This window comes from Marmota monax, unplaced genomic scaffold (genome assembly GCF_021218885.2).
Source record: "Marmota monax isolate L192 unplaced genomic scaffold, Marmota_monax_Labrador192_F-V1.1 WCK01_AAM20220418_F8-fsc00106, whole genome shotgun sequence".
Classification (NCBI taxonomy): domain Eukaryota; kingdom Metazoa; phylum Chordata; class Mammalia; order Rodentia; family Sciuridae; genus Marmota; species Marmota monax.
The window spans coordinates 6555953-6573153 of NW_026695218.1; the positions used below are offsets into that span (position 1 = coordinate 6555953).

The 17201-nt window shown below is 38.1% G+C and overlaps 1 protein-coding gene across 1 annotated transcript; it reads left to right on the plus strand.

Moving 5' to 3' along the window:
- Positions 1-677: 677 nt before the first annotated feature.
- Positions 678-7896, plus strand: LOC124084918 (polyamine-transporting ATPase 13A3-like). The gene has a single exon (XM_046432371.2). The coding sequence runs from the start codon at positions 901-903 to the stop codon at positions 4669-4671; it is 3771 nt and encodes a 1256-aa protein (XP_046288327.1). The 5' UTR covers positions 678-900; the 3' UTR covers positions 4672-7896.
- The last annotated feature ends 9305 nt before the right edge of the window (positions 7897-17201 follow it).

Genomic DNA, 17201 nt, shown 5'->3' on the forward strand with positions numbered 1-17201 from the left:
CTTTTGATCCCCTGGAGAGTATTAGTTTCACCACTTTCTCTTGTAATGCCATAAAGTCAGTCAGGACTGAATTGGTAATAATATATATATATGAGTACCTAGCTGGTTTGGGGGAGTACAACTATGGGATTTAATCATTTTCCTTGGTGGTAAGCTTTGTTTTTTTTTTTTTTTTTTTTTTTTTTTTTTGTGGTGGTGGGGGTTTACCAGGGATTGAACTCTACCACTGAGCCACATCACTAGCCCTATTTTATGTTTTATTAGAGACAGGGTCTCACTGAGTTGCTTAGCACCTTGCCATTGCTGATGTATGCTTTGAACTTGCGATCTTCCTGCCTCAGTCTCCCAAGCTGCTGGGATTATAGGCATGTGTCACCCTACCCAGAAATGTGGTAAGTTGTTTTTTAAAAAAATATCCTGTTAGGGCACGCTGCCGCCGCGGGCGCCGAGGAGCACATCGCGGACGCCCCTGCGCCCGGCCCGGCCCGGGCTCCGCCGCGGCGCCTCCCTCTCCTCAGTCTGAGCCGCAGCGCTCGGCGGCGGCGGCGGCGCCGCCTGGAGCCCGAGCGACCGGCGGCGGCGGCGGCGGCGGCGGCGGCGGCGGCGGCGGCGGCGGCGGCGGCGGCGGCGGCGGCGGCGGCGGCGCCGCCTGGAGCCCGAGCGACCCGCGGCCGCCGGCGCCGGCCGAGAGCGATGGGACTGGGCTGAGGCGAGGCGGTGGCGGCGGCGACAGCGGTGGCCCGGCCCCCCGCGGCCTCTTGTTTGCTCGGGCCGGGAGGCCGCAGAGGAGACGGTGCGGCAGCGTGGCGAATCTGTCAGAAACATCCTAGGATCTTGGTGTCTGGACATAGGAGTTCTTCAGTTGTTGTGAAGCATAAGACCTTTCAAACCACTGTAGATATGGACAAAGAAGAAAGGAAGACTATCAACCAGGGTCAAGAAGATGAAATGGAGATTTATGGTTATAATTTGTGTCGCTGGAAGCTTGCCATAGTTTCTTTAGGAGTGATTTGTACTGGTGGGTTTCTTCTCCTCCTCCTATACTGGATGCCTGAGTGGCGGGTGAAAGCAACTTGTAAAAGAGCTGCAGTTAAAGAATGTGAAGTGGTGCTGCTGAGGACTACTGATGAATTCAGAATGTGGTTTTGTGCAAAAATTCGTTTTCTTTCTCTGGAAAATCATCCATTTTCAAATCCAAAATCTGTAACTGATAAGATTTCAAATGGCCATGCAGTTCATTTAACTGAGAATCCTGTTGAAGAGAATAGTCATGAGATGAGTAAATATTCACAGACTCAGACACAACAGATTCGTTATTTCACCCACCATAGTGTAAGATATTTCTGGAATGATACCATTCGCAATTTTGATTTCTTAAAGGGGCTGGATGAAGGTGTTTCTTGTACATCAATTTATGAAAAACATGGTGTGGGACTGACAAAAGAGATGCATGCCTGCAGAAAATTGCTTTATGGTGTAAATGAAATTACTGTGAAAGTGCCTTCTGTTTTCAAGCTTCTAATTAAAGAGGTTCTCAATCCATTTTACATTTTCCAGTTGTTCAGTGTTATACTGTGGAGCACTGATGAATACTATTATTATGCTCTAGCCATTGTGATTATGTCCATAGTATCAATTGTCAGCTCCCTATATTCCATTAGAAAGCAATATGTTATGTTGCATGACATGGTGGCAGCTCACAGCACTGTGAGAGTTTCAGTTTGTAGAGTAAATGAAGAAATAGAAGAGATATTTTCTACAGACCTTGTGCCAGGAGATGTGATGGTCATTCCTTTAAATGGAACAGTCATGCCTTGTGATGCAGTACTTATTAATGGCACTTGCATTGTAAATGAAAGCATGTTAACAGGAGAAAGTGTTCCAGTGACAAAGACTAATTTGCCAAATCCTTCAGTGGATATAAAAGGAATGGGTGAGGAAATATATAGTCCAGAAACACATAAACGACACACTTTGTTTTGTGGAACGACTGTTATTCAGACTCGTTTCTACACTGGAGAGCTCGTCAAAGCCATAGTAGTTCGAACAGGATTTAGTACTTCCAAAGGACAGCTTGTTCGTTCCATATTGTATCCCAAACCAACTGATTTTAAACTCTACAGAGATGCCTACTTGTTTCTGCTGTGTCTTGTGGCAGTGGCTGGCATTGGGTTCATCTACACGATTATCAATAGCATTTTAAATGAGGAAGAAGTTGGGGTAATAATCATAGAGTCTCTTGATATCATTACAATTACTGTGCCACCTGCACTTCCTGCTGCAATGACTGCTGGTATTGTGTATGCTCAGAGAAGACTGAAAAAAGTTGGTATTTTCTGTATCAGTCCCCAACGGATAAATATATGTGGACAGCTGAATCTTGTTTGTTTTGACAAGACTGGAACGCTTACTGAAGATGGTTTAGATCTCTGGGGGATTCAACAAGTAGAAAATGCCCGATTTCTTTTACCAGAAGAAAATGTTTGCAATGAAATGTTGGTAAAATCTCAGTTTGTTGCTTGTATGGCTACCTGTCATTCACTTACAAAAATTGAAGGAATGCTTTCTGGTGATCCACTTGATTTAAAAATGTTTGAAGCCATTGGATGGATTCTGGAAGAAGCAACGGAAGAAGAAACAGCACTTCATAATCGAATTATGCCCACTGTGGTTCGTCCTCCTAAACAGCTGCTTCCTGAATCTATACCTGCAGGAAACCAAGAAATGGAGCTGTTTGAACTTCCAGCTATTTATGAGATAGGAATTGTTCGCCAGTTCCCATTTTCTTCTGCTTTGCAACGTATGAGTGTGGTTGCAAGGGTGCTAGGGGATAAGAAAATGGATGCGTACATGAAAGGAGCCCCTGAGGTCATTGCCAGTCTTTGTAAACAAGAAACCGTTCCTATTGATTTTGAGGAAGTTTTAGAAGATTATACTAAACAAGGCTTCCGTGTGATTGCTCTCGCACATCGAAAATTGGAGTCAAAACTGACATGGCATAAAGTACAGAATATTAGTAGAGATGCCATTGAAAACAACATGGATTTTATGGGATTAATTATAATGCAGAACAAATTAAAGCAAGAAACCCCTGCAGTACTTGAAGATTTGCATAAAGCCAACATTCGCACTGTCATGGTCACAGGTGACAACATGTTGACTGCTGTCTCTGTGGCCAGAGACTGTGGAATGATTCTACCTCAAGATAAAGTTATTATTGCTGAAGCATTACCTCCAAAGGATGGGAAAGTTGCCAAGATAAATTGGCATTATGCGGACTCACTAACACAGTGCGGTAATTCATCAGCAATTGACTCTGAGGCTATCCCAATTAAGTTGGTTCATGATAGCTTAGAAGATCTTCAATTGACTCGTTATCATTTTGCAATGAATGGAAAATCATTTTCAGTGATATTGGAGCATTTTCAAGACCTTGTTCCTAAGTTGATGTTGCATGGCACTGTGTTTGCACGTATGGCACCTGATCAGAAGACACAATTGGTAGAAGCATTGCAAAATGTAGATTACTTTGTTGGGATGTGTGGTGATGGTGCAAATGATTGTGGTGCTTTGAAGGGGGCACATGGAGGCATTTCCTTATCAGAGCTTGAGGCTTCGGTGGCATCTCCGTTTACCTCTAAAACTCCTAGTATTTCCTGTGTGCCAAACCTTATAAGGGAAGGCCGTGCTGCTTTAATGACTTCCTTCTGTGTGTTTAAATTTATGGCATTGTACAGCATCATACAGTACTTCAGTGTTACTCTTCTGTATTCTATCTTAAGTAACCTAGGAGACTTCCAGTTTCTCTTCATTGATCTGGCAATCATTTTGGTGGTGGTATTTACAATGAGTTTAAATTCTGCCTGGAAGGAACTTGTGGCACAAAGACCACCTTCAGGCCTTATATCTGGGGCCCTACTCTTCTCTGTTTTATCTCAGATAATCATCTGCATTGGATTTCAATCTCTGGGGTTTTTTTGGGTTAAGCAGCAGCCTTGGTATGAAGTATGGCATCCATATTCAGATGCTTGTAATACAACAAGAAACCCACATTGGAATTCTTCACACATGTATAATGAAACTGAACCTGATTCACACCATATACAAAATTATGAAAATACCACGGTGTTTTTTATCTCCAGTTTTCAGTACCTCATAGTAGCAATTGCCTTTTCAAAAGGAAAACCTTTCAGGCAACCTTGCTACAAGAATTATCTTTTTGTTGTATCTGTGATTATTTTGTATGTTTTCATATTATTCATCATGTTGCATCCAGTTGCCTCTATTGACCAGGTTCTTCAGATAGTGTGTGTACCATATCAGTGGCGTGTAACTATGCTCATCATTGTTCTTGTCAATGCCCTTGTGTCTATCATGGTGGAGAGCTTCTTCCTTGACATGGTCCTTTGGAAAGTTGTGTTCAATCGAGACAGACAAGGAGAATATCGCTTCACCACCACACAGCCACCACAGGAATCAGTGGATCGATGGGGAAAATGCTGCTTGTCCTGGGCCCAGGGATGTAGAAAGAAGATGCCAAAGGCAAAGTACATGTATCTGGCACAGGAGCTATTGTTTGATCCAGAATGGCCACCAAAACCTCAGACGACAACAGAAGCTAAAGCTTTAGTGAAGGAGAATGGATCATGTCAGATTATCACCATAACATAGCAGTGACTTAGTCTCAGTGGTATGCTAATAGCAGTATTTGAAGGAATGGTTTTAGGATTTTCTAGTCCTGTATGTTAGTGTGGCACTCTTTCAATTTATGTCCCTTCTGATAAGTATCTGATTCAAGAGCCTTATTTAAAACAAAACAAAACAAACAAAAAAGGGTATTGGCCTCATGGTTGAAATTAACTGTCAGTCCATCTATATCTTTATTCTGTAACCAAATATATACATTTCCAGAATTTTGGTTGTTACCCTTAGTCATACTCTTTATATTAGGTACAAGAGAAATTTGGCGTTTGGTAGATACTTAGACATTAGCTTTTGGAACTAGTTTGCCTCTTTATTTTCACAACCCTCTTATTAGAAAAAGTTTATGTTTATATACAGGCCCTAAGTTTGTGATCATTAAAAATAAAATGGGTGTTAATTAGCCTCCAGTGAAAACAGGTTGAAAGCCTGTTTTCATTTTATTCCAATATTTCTCCCAAAGAATTCTGTGTAAACCTACACCAGTTCTCTTTGATAGTTTAGAATTAGTAGTGGGTTTCTATAGTGTTGCTTATAGAACAACTCAGGTAATTCCTCTGTATGGTGTTATATTTTCTGTACAAACTGCCTGGGTTTTATTTTTCTAATCGGCAAGGTGCTTCACTGCCTTCTTAAGATGTCCCTCAAAACTGTTAAGTGGATGTTTTTCTCTGTCTAGTGTCAGTGGTCTAATTGTTTTGCTTCATTTAAATGTTGTGAAACCTTTTTTACTAGAAAAAGATGATTTCTTTTGGAAGTAAATGTAGATCTGTCTAACATCTCAACATACATTTTTCCCCCCCTTCAGGATCTGTATTATTTAATTTTTTTAAAAATTTTCTCCAATTTTTTAATTATCTAAAGACATAGGATAATAATGAATTTTGTTTTTTGTGTTTGAATTTTACCTTGAAAGATTTTTTTTAAGATTAGGTGTATCTCTTATCAGTAATAAGGCTTAAAAAATAATGAGTATTGGATTTGAGAGACTGCTATTTTTTTTTTCCAAAGTGATGTAAACTTGGTGAGAGCTTGTTATGCCATTAGGTGGCGCCAGAGGTCAAAGCATACCTACTTTGCTGTAAATAAACATACCTGGTGTAGCAATTTCTGGGAGGAAAAAAAATGAGGAAATAAAGACTAGACATTCATTGAGCCGTAAGAAATGTAGGAAATTACTTTTCACCTTTCTGTTTTGCTTGATTAATGTTCAAATTTTTCAGGAATTTAAAGTAAACTTTAAAATGGATCTATAGGTAGGATTCAGCAGTTTGGCAATGCCCACAGTTATGACAGACACAGGAAACTGTAAAACACACCCTACTCTATTAAAACAATATAATATTCTATGTGCTTTCTTAACTAATCACATACTTGTGCTTTCCACTGATCATTTTTTAGCTGATCATTGTTTTCCCAGTACATTTTTACCAATCTACCAAATGTTATCTGGAAGTGTAGAACCAAATGGTTCTCATTCTTTATGCTGCAAAGACCTGAATGGTGTTTGGTAACTGTAGAAAAATGCAAGTTACACTCAGGATCACTGTTATTGCTGTTGCCACTGATGATTCTTACAAAAAATATAATCGAAGTTTTCCATCAAAATGTATAATAAGATATTAATACACATTAGATGATAAGAACAATTGTTCCATGAATGATTCTATGAAGCTATGCATCTTAGACCTCTTGAGCTGTGAATTAGCACTGTTTTCTATAGTTACTTAAATCTCTTGATTGTTTTATAATTTCCATATTCATTTTAAATATACTCAAGTGTTATTCTTTGGTGATTTCTAGAATTGTAAATTGTATTCTTTGGTTTAAAGACTGAAGCATATAAACAAAGTAATTGCTAAGTAGGAGATTAAAAATCCAGTTATCAGATTGTATTTAACATCTTTAAGAGCATGATCATAAAGAACTATTTTTGACCACGCACACCCCTTTTAATGTTTAGAGTTAGTAAGGGTTTTATATCTCATCTGTTCATACTGTTTTCCAGGGAATGACGTTTTAGATAGGTGGAAAAGCATTTGTAGGAAGTTAGAGTGAACATAAACAGGGTAGGTTATTCAAGTTCAGAATGTATTTGCAGAATGTCTGAATCCAGGTGTGGGTCCTCCTCAGTGCCATAGGTAGACTGAGCCCTCTCTGTAGGTCACCGTTACATAGTAATTTTGGTTCTGAATTTTACATTAAATTATTTGAGTGTATACAGAACTAAATTTAAAAATCTGTACATATATTATTTTGATGTATTAAGATTGATAAATATTGCCGATTTAAATTTTATTTATGCACATAAAGGACAGAAATGTCCAGGAAAGTAATTGTTAAATAATGATATGTAACTTTTTAACTTTTTAAATAAATAACAAGATTTTTAATGTGTGTCTCCCTCAGGGTTGTTGAAATTTTTTTCTTTCTCCCTCAAATATAAATAGTGGTAACTATGTTTTCTATCTGCTAGCACCAACTGCTGTAAAGCAATGCTGCAAATAATGCTTGAATAAAAGTGGCTAAGCCAACAAAAAAATAAATACTTTTTATAGTAGTTTTATAATCCTTAAATTCGAAAGCTTTCCAAATTGCACTTGCATTTAAACACAACTATTGCAGCTTTTACTCATTTATTTTGTTTCCCATGTTGATGAAAGTACTGCACAGTTTCAAAGGCATGGCAAATAATATATCAGTGTTCATGTAGTTTGTCCCCAAAGTGCAGCTATAGATAACAACATCCAGTGAAGAGCAAAATGCAGGCTTTAGAAAAAATTCTAATAATTCATGCATGTAATTTTGACATATCTGAAATAGGTTTTTATATATTTATGGTGGGAGGTGGTTGGGAACTTTCAACAAAGTGGGATGTTAATTTTTGTACAGTCTATGGGCATTTACACATATTTTTAATGTATTAAGATTTGGTAATTATGTGCACATGAAATTAATTAAATAGTTACTTTCTGTTATGATTTGTGAATTCCCTAAGACCTTGGTTTTTTTAAAATAACTTTATATCGGAAATGATACTGCATCTTTATATTTTTAAAATTGTATTGCTGCTCAAGAATGGTACCCTGTTGTCAAAAAGACGTACATTCATAATTGTACATTCAGCATTGTAAATAACCTTATGAAATCCTTTTTGATTGAAGCTATTCAAAATAAAAATTTAAATGAATAATATTTTCATAAAAAAAAATATCCTGTTAGTTGTCAATGGACCTTTATTTAATTTTTGGACTTCTTTAGAGACAGTGAGTAGATAGTGTGATTCACGATGTCAAGAACCCACAAGAAGAGAAGCGCATATATAGAAAAAATTGCTCATAAATAAAGATAAATATTGCATTTACAGGCCTATTTTTCCCATCTCTTACACTGCTAATTGTGGAATATAATTTTTTTTTGCTGGTTGTGTGTGGGATAATTCTTAGCTAAGAGGGATTGTGAAATGTTTGGTGGTATAAAGATATGGCTTGGAGTATGTCAACTTTTTCAGGGTATATTTTTTTTTCTTTTTATCTCAGCTGCATACCTCAGATAGCTTACTTCTATAATACTGGCATGTAATATGAGACTAAGAACATACAGTGAGTATCTGTAAGCCAGATCATTCCTTATGTTCTCTTAGAAATCAATGGTATCCACAGCTACTATAGGTTAAGGAGATGGAGATGATGGAGATTTGTGCAGACCTCATGAATTCAGCAAAGCCTTTATTCAGCTGTGGAGTCAGGCATCAGATGGGCAGACTTTCTGGTTAGAAATGGCTGCTGGTCTGGGTTTATATAGGTTACACACTGGGAGGTAACTTACCCATTGAAAACTTTAACAGGAGGTGGGCATTCAGGAAAAAGGTTACAAAACCTAGAAATTTGTTTTCATTGGCAGTGTTTTCATAGGGCAAGAATGGAGGGTGCATTGTCCTATCACTGAGAATGGATATATTGGGACAGGTCCAATGCTTGCCCTTTTCCAGGGATGTCTTGTCACTGACTGATGTTTGCTTCCTTCCCAGGGATTTTTATGTCACTGGGAAAGGAAGTATTGGGAAAGGATCAATGTTATCAATGTTCTGATTTTCCCTCCCTCCCTCTTCATAGGCCACACTGTTTTGGGGTTGTCATTTGCATATCTTTCATTCTAGACACTGAAAAGTCATAATGAATAGTGGCAATGATTTCAGATCTGGTTGCTTCTTGCTGAGAAAGGGTCAAGTAGGAGGACCCCTGCTCTCAGAGTTCTGGAAAAGAACATGGGTTCTCTGGTGGTTTAGGCTTAAGAAGAGTATATGTGGGAGTAGACTTGGGGCTCAGGCACAGTCCTCCTTTTGTGGTTTCAGAAAGTTGCACTGTATTGTGGAGAGGGCTTGAGCCAGACAGGTCACCTCATTAAGAAAATGTTTTTTGTACACAATTAAGAATAGGGAGAAGAAAGGTTATTATAATAAAGGTGAAGATTAACAGATTTGTTAGTTCTAGGAAAACAATTTTAGCAGGTCCTATCATTGGGGAGCCCATTTCCCTTAATCAAGGCCATTGTATCCCTTTCAAAAACAGGGTGCACTTTCCATGATCTCAGGAGTTGAGGTCCTTTGGAGCATTGCAAGCATGATTAATGTTGGAACCATATTTTCCTGATGGTTTAATCATTTCCAACCTGCTTGAAAGACTGTGCCGAACTAGAATATAAATTAACTGTATAGTTATAGCTAGTAACCCAGGTATATGTGTAGAAAAGTATTTCAACGAGTTGAGGGAAGAAATCCCTGTAGCTAAACTGCCCCAAATTTCTTATCAAAAGTAGATGTTTTTGCATTTTCTATGGCAGAACCTGAGATTGTAATTTTAATTCAAACAAGTATTGATATGAAAAAGATCAAGTCCATTAGGTGATTACATACATTTTGCCCTTGTGTCTCAGTGTCATCATATGGATCTCTAGTGACACAAAATTGGGTGGTATTACAATGACCCTGAAGTTTCTGAGCCCATTGTAAATCTTGTACTTATTCTCCTAGTCAAATAATAGAATCTTTTAGTTGTTGAATTTTGTTTGAATGATCCGGATCCATATGTTCTTGAGTTTGCCAGGTCTCGGTAACATTCTTATGGAATTGTTGAAGGTAATGGGTGTTTGGACCTGCTGATGCAATGGCTCCGCTGCAGTCAAAGCAACAGTCCCAGCTCTCAGCCACCAGATGAGCCATTTAGCATGGTGTTTCAGGTGCCTCAGTAGTTCCTACGTGGATGGTACGTAAGGGGCCTCCTGCCATGGTACTTTTAATTTTACAAGGAGCCTTTTGAGAGTCATTATAGTTTGTGCTGAACTTTGCCATAGAGTTCAAATGTTGTTGTAGCATACACTTTACACATTTAACATAATATAGATTTTTGTGAGGCATCACAAAATTTGAATGGGTATTTGAATGGGTCTGGACCCTAAAACATAGGGATTTAATACACATACTGTGAAGGTACAATTCCTTATGAAAGGAAATGTTATAATAGATAACATTTTTCAACTTATTATATTGAGAATTACCCTTCCAGAATGGAACCACCATTTGACCCAGCTATTCCCCTTCTCAGTCTATTCCCTAAAGACCTAAAAAGAGCATGCTACAGAGACACTGGTACATCGATGTTCATAGCAGCACAATTCACAATTGCAAGACTGTGGAACCAACCTAGATGCCCTTCAATAGACGAATGGATAAAAAAAAATGTGGCATTTATACACAATGGAGTATTACTCTGCATTAAAAAATGACAAAATCATAGAATTTGCAGGAAAATGGATGGCATTAGAGCAGAATGATTAGTGGCATTAGCAGGAACAGGGATACATTACTATATTAACATATATAGTTAATATCTCTGGAGAAGGAAGAAAGAGACATCTAAGTTGAGCAAATATAGTGGTTCTGGAACCATAGAAGTTGATTTGATTAGTGAAGTTACTGCAGTTTTCAAGGATTCAGAAAGGGATTAAAAAGTTTTTGTGTTTTTCTTCTTTTTTTTTTAGTTGTAGATGGACACAATACTTTTATTTTATTTATTTATTTTGAAGTGGTGCTGAGGGTCAAGCCCTGTGCCAAACACATGCTGGGCTAACGTTCTACCACTGAGCCACAATCCCAGCCTTAGGGGGAAGTTCCTTGAGTGCATTCTCTGGGGAATGATGTGGCCCAAGATTCTCTTTAGTTTCTCCTTGACCCCTATTTTCTTTGGCCTGGGCTGGGCCAGGTTAGACTGGTAACTCTCTTCTACTCTCCTTCTCCCACCCCTCTTCATTGTAGACATTTTTTCATGGACAAGCCTTGAGTCTGCATTCTTATACACATTGATATTACTTTCTTTTGACTTCCAGGAGCAGGGGTCTTCTTTTCTATGAGTTGATTCCTTGAAAAATGAACTCTGAACATTAGAAGCAATTCTAGAGAGGTGGAAGACCTAGCTGACTGTAAAATTTCCCTCTCCGTATTTTTTTTTTTTTATTGTTGGTTGTACTCCGTATTTTTGTTGTAGTTCTTTAAGTTATAATTTCCTGAGGATAGCTCCTTGGTCATGTAGACTTTCTGCCATCAGCCTCTTTCATTTGTGAGAGGCACTGAGGATCCTTTCTGTCTTCTTATGTAAGAGGATCCAGTGTGGCAGTTACTGTGACTTCCTCCCCCTTGCAAACAGCCTCTATAGAATCTTGGGCTTCTCACATTCTTTGTCTTGCATGTTTGGGTGGAAGGCCAGGAGAATAGTTAGAACATTAGGATAACATAAAAAAGTAAGCATAACATAAAGAAAAGAGAGGTTAACATGGACTTTTAAATTTTAACTTTTTGTTAGAAACAAGTCAACTCATTGAGGTCTCATTTTGTGTTAATAAAAGAGGGAATTCATTTTTTTTTTTTTGCAGGGGGGCAGGTCCTTGGAATTTAAACCAGGGACACTTTCCCATTACATCACATCCCCAGCCCTTTTTATTATTATTATTTTTTTAGAGACAGTGTCTCATATGTTGCTTAGGGCCTTTCTAAGTTGCTGAGGCTGGTCTTGAACTTGCGATCCTCCATCTTCAACCTGTTGAGTTTCTGGAACTACAGGTGTATTCTACTGCACCTGGCTCATGATATATATAAATTAAATACATATATATAAAAATAAACACATATAAATTAAATGTGTATATATAAATTTAAAAATATATATATAATTTTTTTAAAATACCTAGGTTGGAAACCCAAAAACTGTCATGAATTCTATACAGTGGAGATAAAAATCTTAATTCTTATTTCCTTTTTTGTCAAATGATTTCATTTTGTCATCCATTAATGTGTTTGTAGTGTATGGATAGCTATTTTAGATTCTGGGTTTTCAGCTCACTTTTCTTTTTGTCATATTTTAAAGAAATGCAACATTGTAAGATATATTGCATGTTTTTTCATTGATGATAGTTTATGCTGAAGTATTGTGAATTAAGTTAATCTGATGGATTTGTGTAGACATGCAAAGAGAGGCTTGTGGAAAAAGCATTGTGGTTATGCTATGCACCCAAGGAACAGGTGTGTCTGTTCAGCCCAAATTTATCTAAATTGCTTTTGCTTTTTATCTCCTGGAGAGTGTTTGTGTTACCAATTTCTCTTGTAATGTGATAAAGTAAGTCAGGACTGAGTTGGTAATAATATATATATGAGCACTGAGTTGGGATTTAATGATTTTCCTTGGTGGTAAACTTTTTTTTTTTTTTTTTTGGTGGGGGCGGGTTTACCAGGGATTGAACTCTACCACTGAACCACATCCCCAGCCCTATTTTATGTTTTATTTAGACCCAGGGTCTCACTGAGTTGCTTAGCACCTTGCCATTGCTGAAGTTTGCTTTGAACTTGCGATCTTTCTGCCTCAGTCTCCTGAGCTGCTGGGATTACAGGCATGTGCCACCCCACCCGGAAATGTGGTAAGCTGTTTTTTTAAAAAATGTTCTGTTAGTTGTCAATGGACCTTTATTTAATTTGTGGACTTCTTTAGAGAGAGTAAGTATATAGTGTGATTCACAATGTCAAGAACTCACAGGAAGACAAGCGCATATATAGAAAAAATTGCTCATAAATAAAGCTAAATATTGCATATAGAGGCCATTTGTTCCCATCTCTTACACTGCTAATTATGGAAAAAAATATATATATATATTTGCTGGTTGTGTGTGGGATAATGCTTATCTAAGAGGGATTGGCAGTATAAAGATATGGCTTGAACTATGTCAACTTTTTCAGGGTATTTTTTTTCTTTCTAGTTCAGTTGCATACCTCAGATAGCTTACTTCTATAATACTGGCATGTAATAGGAGACTAAGTACATACAGTGAGTATCTGCAAGCCAGATCATTCCATAAGTTCTCTGAGAAATCAAGGGTATCCACAGCTACTATAGGTTTAGGATATAAGAACAAAATGGTGGAGACGGGTGCAGACCTCATGAATTCAGCAAAACTTTTTATTCAGCTGTGGAGTCAGGCAGCAGATGGGCAGACTTTTTGGTTAGAAATGTCTACTGGTCTGGGTTTATATAGGTTACAAACTGGGAGGTAACTTACCCATTGAAGACTTTAACAGGACGTGGGCATTCAGGAAAAAGGTTGCAAAAACTAGAAACTTGTTTTTACTGGCAGTGTTTTCATAGGGCAAGAATGGAGGGTGCATTGTCCTATCACTGAGAATGGATATATTGGGACAGGTCCAATGCTTGCCCTTTTCCAGGGATGTCTTATCACCTAGTGATGTTTGCTTCCTTCTCAGCGATTTTTATGTCACTGGGAAAGGAAGTATTGGGAAAGGATCAATGTTCTGCCTTTTCCCTCCCTCCCTCTTCCTAGGCCACACTGTTTTGGGGGGTTGTCATTTGCATATCCTTCATTCCAGACTCTGGGTAGGCATAATGAATAGGGCAATGATTTCAGATATGGCTGCTTCTTGCTGAGAAGGTGTGAAGTAGGAAGACCCCTGCTTTCAGAGTTCTGCAAAAGAATATGGGTTCTCTGGTGGATGAGGCTTAAGAGGAGTATATGTGGGAGTAGACTTGGGGTTCAGGCACAGTCCTCCTTTTGTGGTTTCAGAAATTCGGACTGTGTTCTGGAGGGGGCTTGAGCCAGGTCGGTCACCTCATTAAGAAAATTTTTGTACACAATTTAAAATAGAGAGAAGAAAGATAATTATAATAACAGTGAAGATTAACTGATTTGCTAGTGGTAGGAAAACAATTTTAGCAGGTCCTATCGTTGGGGAGCCTATTTCCCTTAATCAAGGCCATTGTATCCCTTCAAACTCAAGGTGCACTTTCCATGATCTCAGGAGTTCGGGTTCTTTGGAGCATTGCAAGCATGATTAACTTTAGAAGCATATTTTCCTGATGTTTTAATCATTTCCATCCTGCTTGACAGACCCTGCAGAAGAAGAACAGAAATTAACTGTATAGTTATAGCTAGTAGCGCAGCTATAAGTGTAGAAAAGTATTTCAAAGGCTTGAGGGAAGAAATCCCTTTAGCTAAACTGCCCCAAATTTCTTACCAAAAATAGATGTTTTTGCATTAGCTATGGCAGAACCTGAGATTGTAATTTTAATCCAAATGAACATAAAAATAGTACCTAAAAGAAAGAAGAAATTTTTAGAAAGATGATAAAAAATTTTCCAGAGACAATGGTCAATATACAATGAAGAAAGCTAGGATGGGTCTACAAAGAATAATGCAAACACATAGGAATTTAGTATGCCAAAAAGGTGACATTTCAAATCAGTAGGACAGATTATTCAACAAATTGTGATACATATATTTTGGGGTTAAATAAACTATCTCTGGAAGGATCCAATAAGTGGGAAAAGGCAAAGTCTCCCGTGGGAAGAGTGGTGAAGATGGGGGCTGGAAAATTGGAGAGAATGGGTAGATTTCCATTTAGTACTATTTTGCATCTTTTTAAGTGTTCTATTGTGTGAATATATTACTTCCAAATGTTGAATGCCAGAGTTCAAATCCCACATTCCCAGTTAAATGGTAGTTCTTAATCTTTTAGCAAATTATTGACATTATCTTTTAAAGATCAAGAGGCTGAGCATAACTTTCAGCCAAAAATTCTCAATGAATGAAATTACTAGTGAAAACAACTCAATGTCCACAGGGGATGTGTGGATAAACAAAAATGGTGTATCCACACAATATGATATCAGGCAGTCTTAACTGGGGAGGAAAGACTCACATTTTACAGCATGGATGATGATCCTTGAAAATAGTCTTCTAAGTGGGAGAAGCCATATATAAAAGGTCATATATTGTATGATTCGTCTTATATGCAATATCCAGAAAAAGGCAAAACCAGAGGGATTAATGGTTGCCTGGGGCCAGGGGGTGGGGGGAGTGGGAATGACCACTAACACGCACATTTTGGGATTATGAAAATATTATGAATTAGAAAGTGGCGATGGTTACACAACTCATGAAAGTCTTTAATGCTCCTGAACTGCACGTTTTTAATGAAGAATTTTATGTGAATTTTATTAGGAAATAATTTAAAAATATAAAGTACTAATCTTTCAATGGTGATGGTCTGCTGCCTCCATCATCTTCTTGCCCCACTCCATTCCTTCCCTATCCTACCTCCAGGTCCCTCACGGGACATCTGCGCCCTAGGACTCTTACCTCGTGCAAAGTCTGGGCACCTCAGGCAACCCTTGGACTGCTGGGTCCTGCAGCGGTTGGCAGGCTGCTCCCTGCGCATGCGCACTCTACTCGCGTTGGCTGGAGATGGACGCCAAGAACTAATTTTTTTCTTGAGCTTCCGTTGATGGCAGTGTCTCTGAAGGTGGCACGTGCCGGAATTAATGGAGGAGGACCTGACAGCCAATCAGTTTAGTATTTATCCCCCTTTTGAAGCATGATCTCTCTACTGGTAACCTCTGGAAGCTGTGCTCTGAAAGCCAGGTCGGCTGCCTGCTGAGCACTTGCCAACCCCACGGACTTGAGGCCAAGGCCTCAGATTGAGGCCTTGTTTCTCTGCATACAATTTGATCATTATTAACGTGTCAGAGTGATACTGGCCTTTTGTGTGAATGTTAATTGAAGTAGTGCATCTCTGCTGCCCTGGTACATGGGTATTGAGTCAATGGTGATTTATTCCAGGCCATGTTCTGGGTGGGTCTCACGCTGCTGAGTTCACTTGGCCAAGTCTCAGGTTATCAGCTGCCCTCAGGGTAACTGGGACACCCATGGTAGATTCCCCATGTTTTCTATTCACCTTTCCCAACTAGGATCTTAAATGACTCCAAAATGCTGGAGATGTGCCCTGAATCTTATTTTGTAAAATGCCTCTCAGGTAGGTCATAAAACCTAGGCCATTCTCCATGAGAACTTTTGGTTTGATTTTTGCATTTTTTTTCTGATCAACATGAACCCATCTTCTGGCATCTTCAAGTTGCTTCACATTTTATGCTTTTAAACCTTCCCTCAAACTTTGTTTTTTACTTCTGCCCTTTTACCTATTCCTGATTCTTCCAGTAAGCTCATACATCTCTCTCATTTTTGCTTTCCTAGTGTTGGATCATACGCCTTCCTCTTCCCTCCATTCCTATCCTTTACCCATGTTATCCTAGTCAAGTTTTAGTTCCTTTCTTCTCAAGCAGGCTGTGATCCCCACTTCTACCAAGCAATACCAGAGTTAATGGCAATTCAAACTCAAAAGTCCTCTTTATTACTTATCTATTAATCAATTCCATTACATTTCTTTATTCAATTTTATTTTTTGAAAGTATACCGGAATGAGGAAAAATGTTTGATAGCCAAGTGATAACAGAAGGCCTCTTTATTATCTGTTAACCAATTCTATTACAATTCTTTATTCAATTTTGAATATTTATTGGAATAAATAAATTTGTACCTACATAACTACATATTTAAAAAAATTTGTATCTACATATATGTGGAACATTATGGGGTGCCCAAGTGGTGCCAGAAATCCTCTTTATTACTTATCTCTCAATTCTATTACATTTATTTATTCAACTATATTAAGTCTTAAAAATGTATAAGTGAATACCTTTGTATCTATGTACCTCTGTCTCAATATATATGGAAAACTATTTGGTATTCAAATGGTACCAGAAAGCCTCTTTATTACTTACCTATTAAACAAGCCTATAGCATTTCTTAACTTTATTACATTTTGAACTGTGTCTAAACGAATGAATTTGTATCTCTCTATCTATGTGTATATGTGCAACACTATTTGGTACCCATGTAGTACCCAAAGGCCTCTTTATTTTCTATCAATTCTCAGTGGTACCAGAAGGCCTCTTTATTATGTATTACTTATATTATTACATTACATTATTAATTTAATTTTTTAAAACATTGAATGTTTATGAGAATAAATAATTGTGTATCTCTCTATCTATATACATGTGGAAAACTATTCGGTCCCTAAGAGGTACCACCCATCTCAGCAGCTT

Coding starts and splice junctions, on each gene's coding strand:
- LOC124084918 (XM_046432371.2), top strand. CDS start 901: ATGGACAAAGAAGAAAGGAAGACTATCAACCAGGGTCAAGAAGATGAA.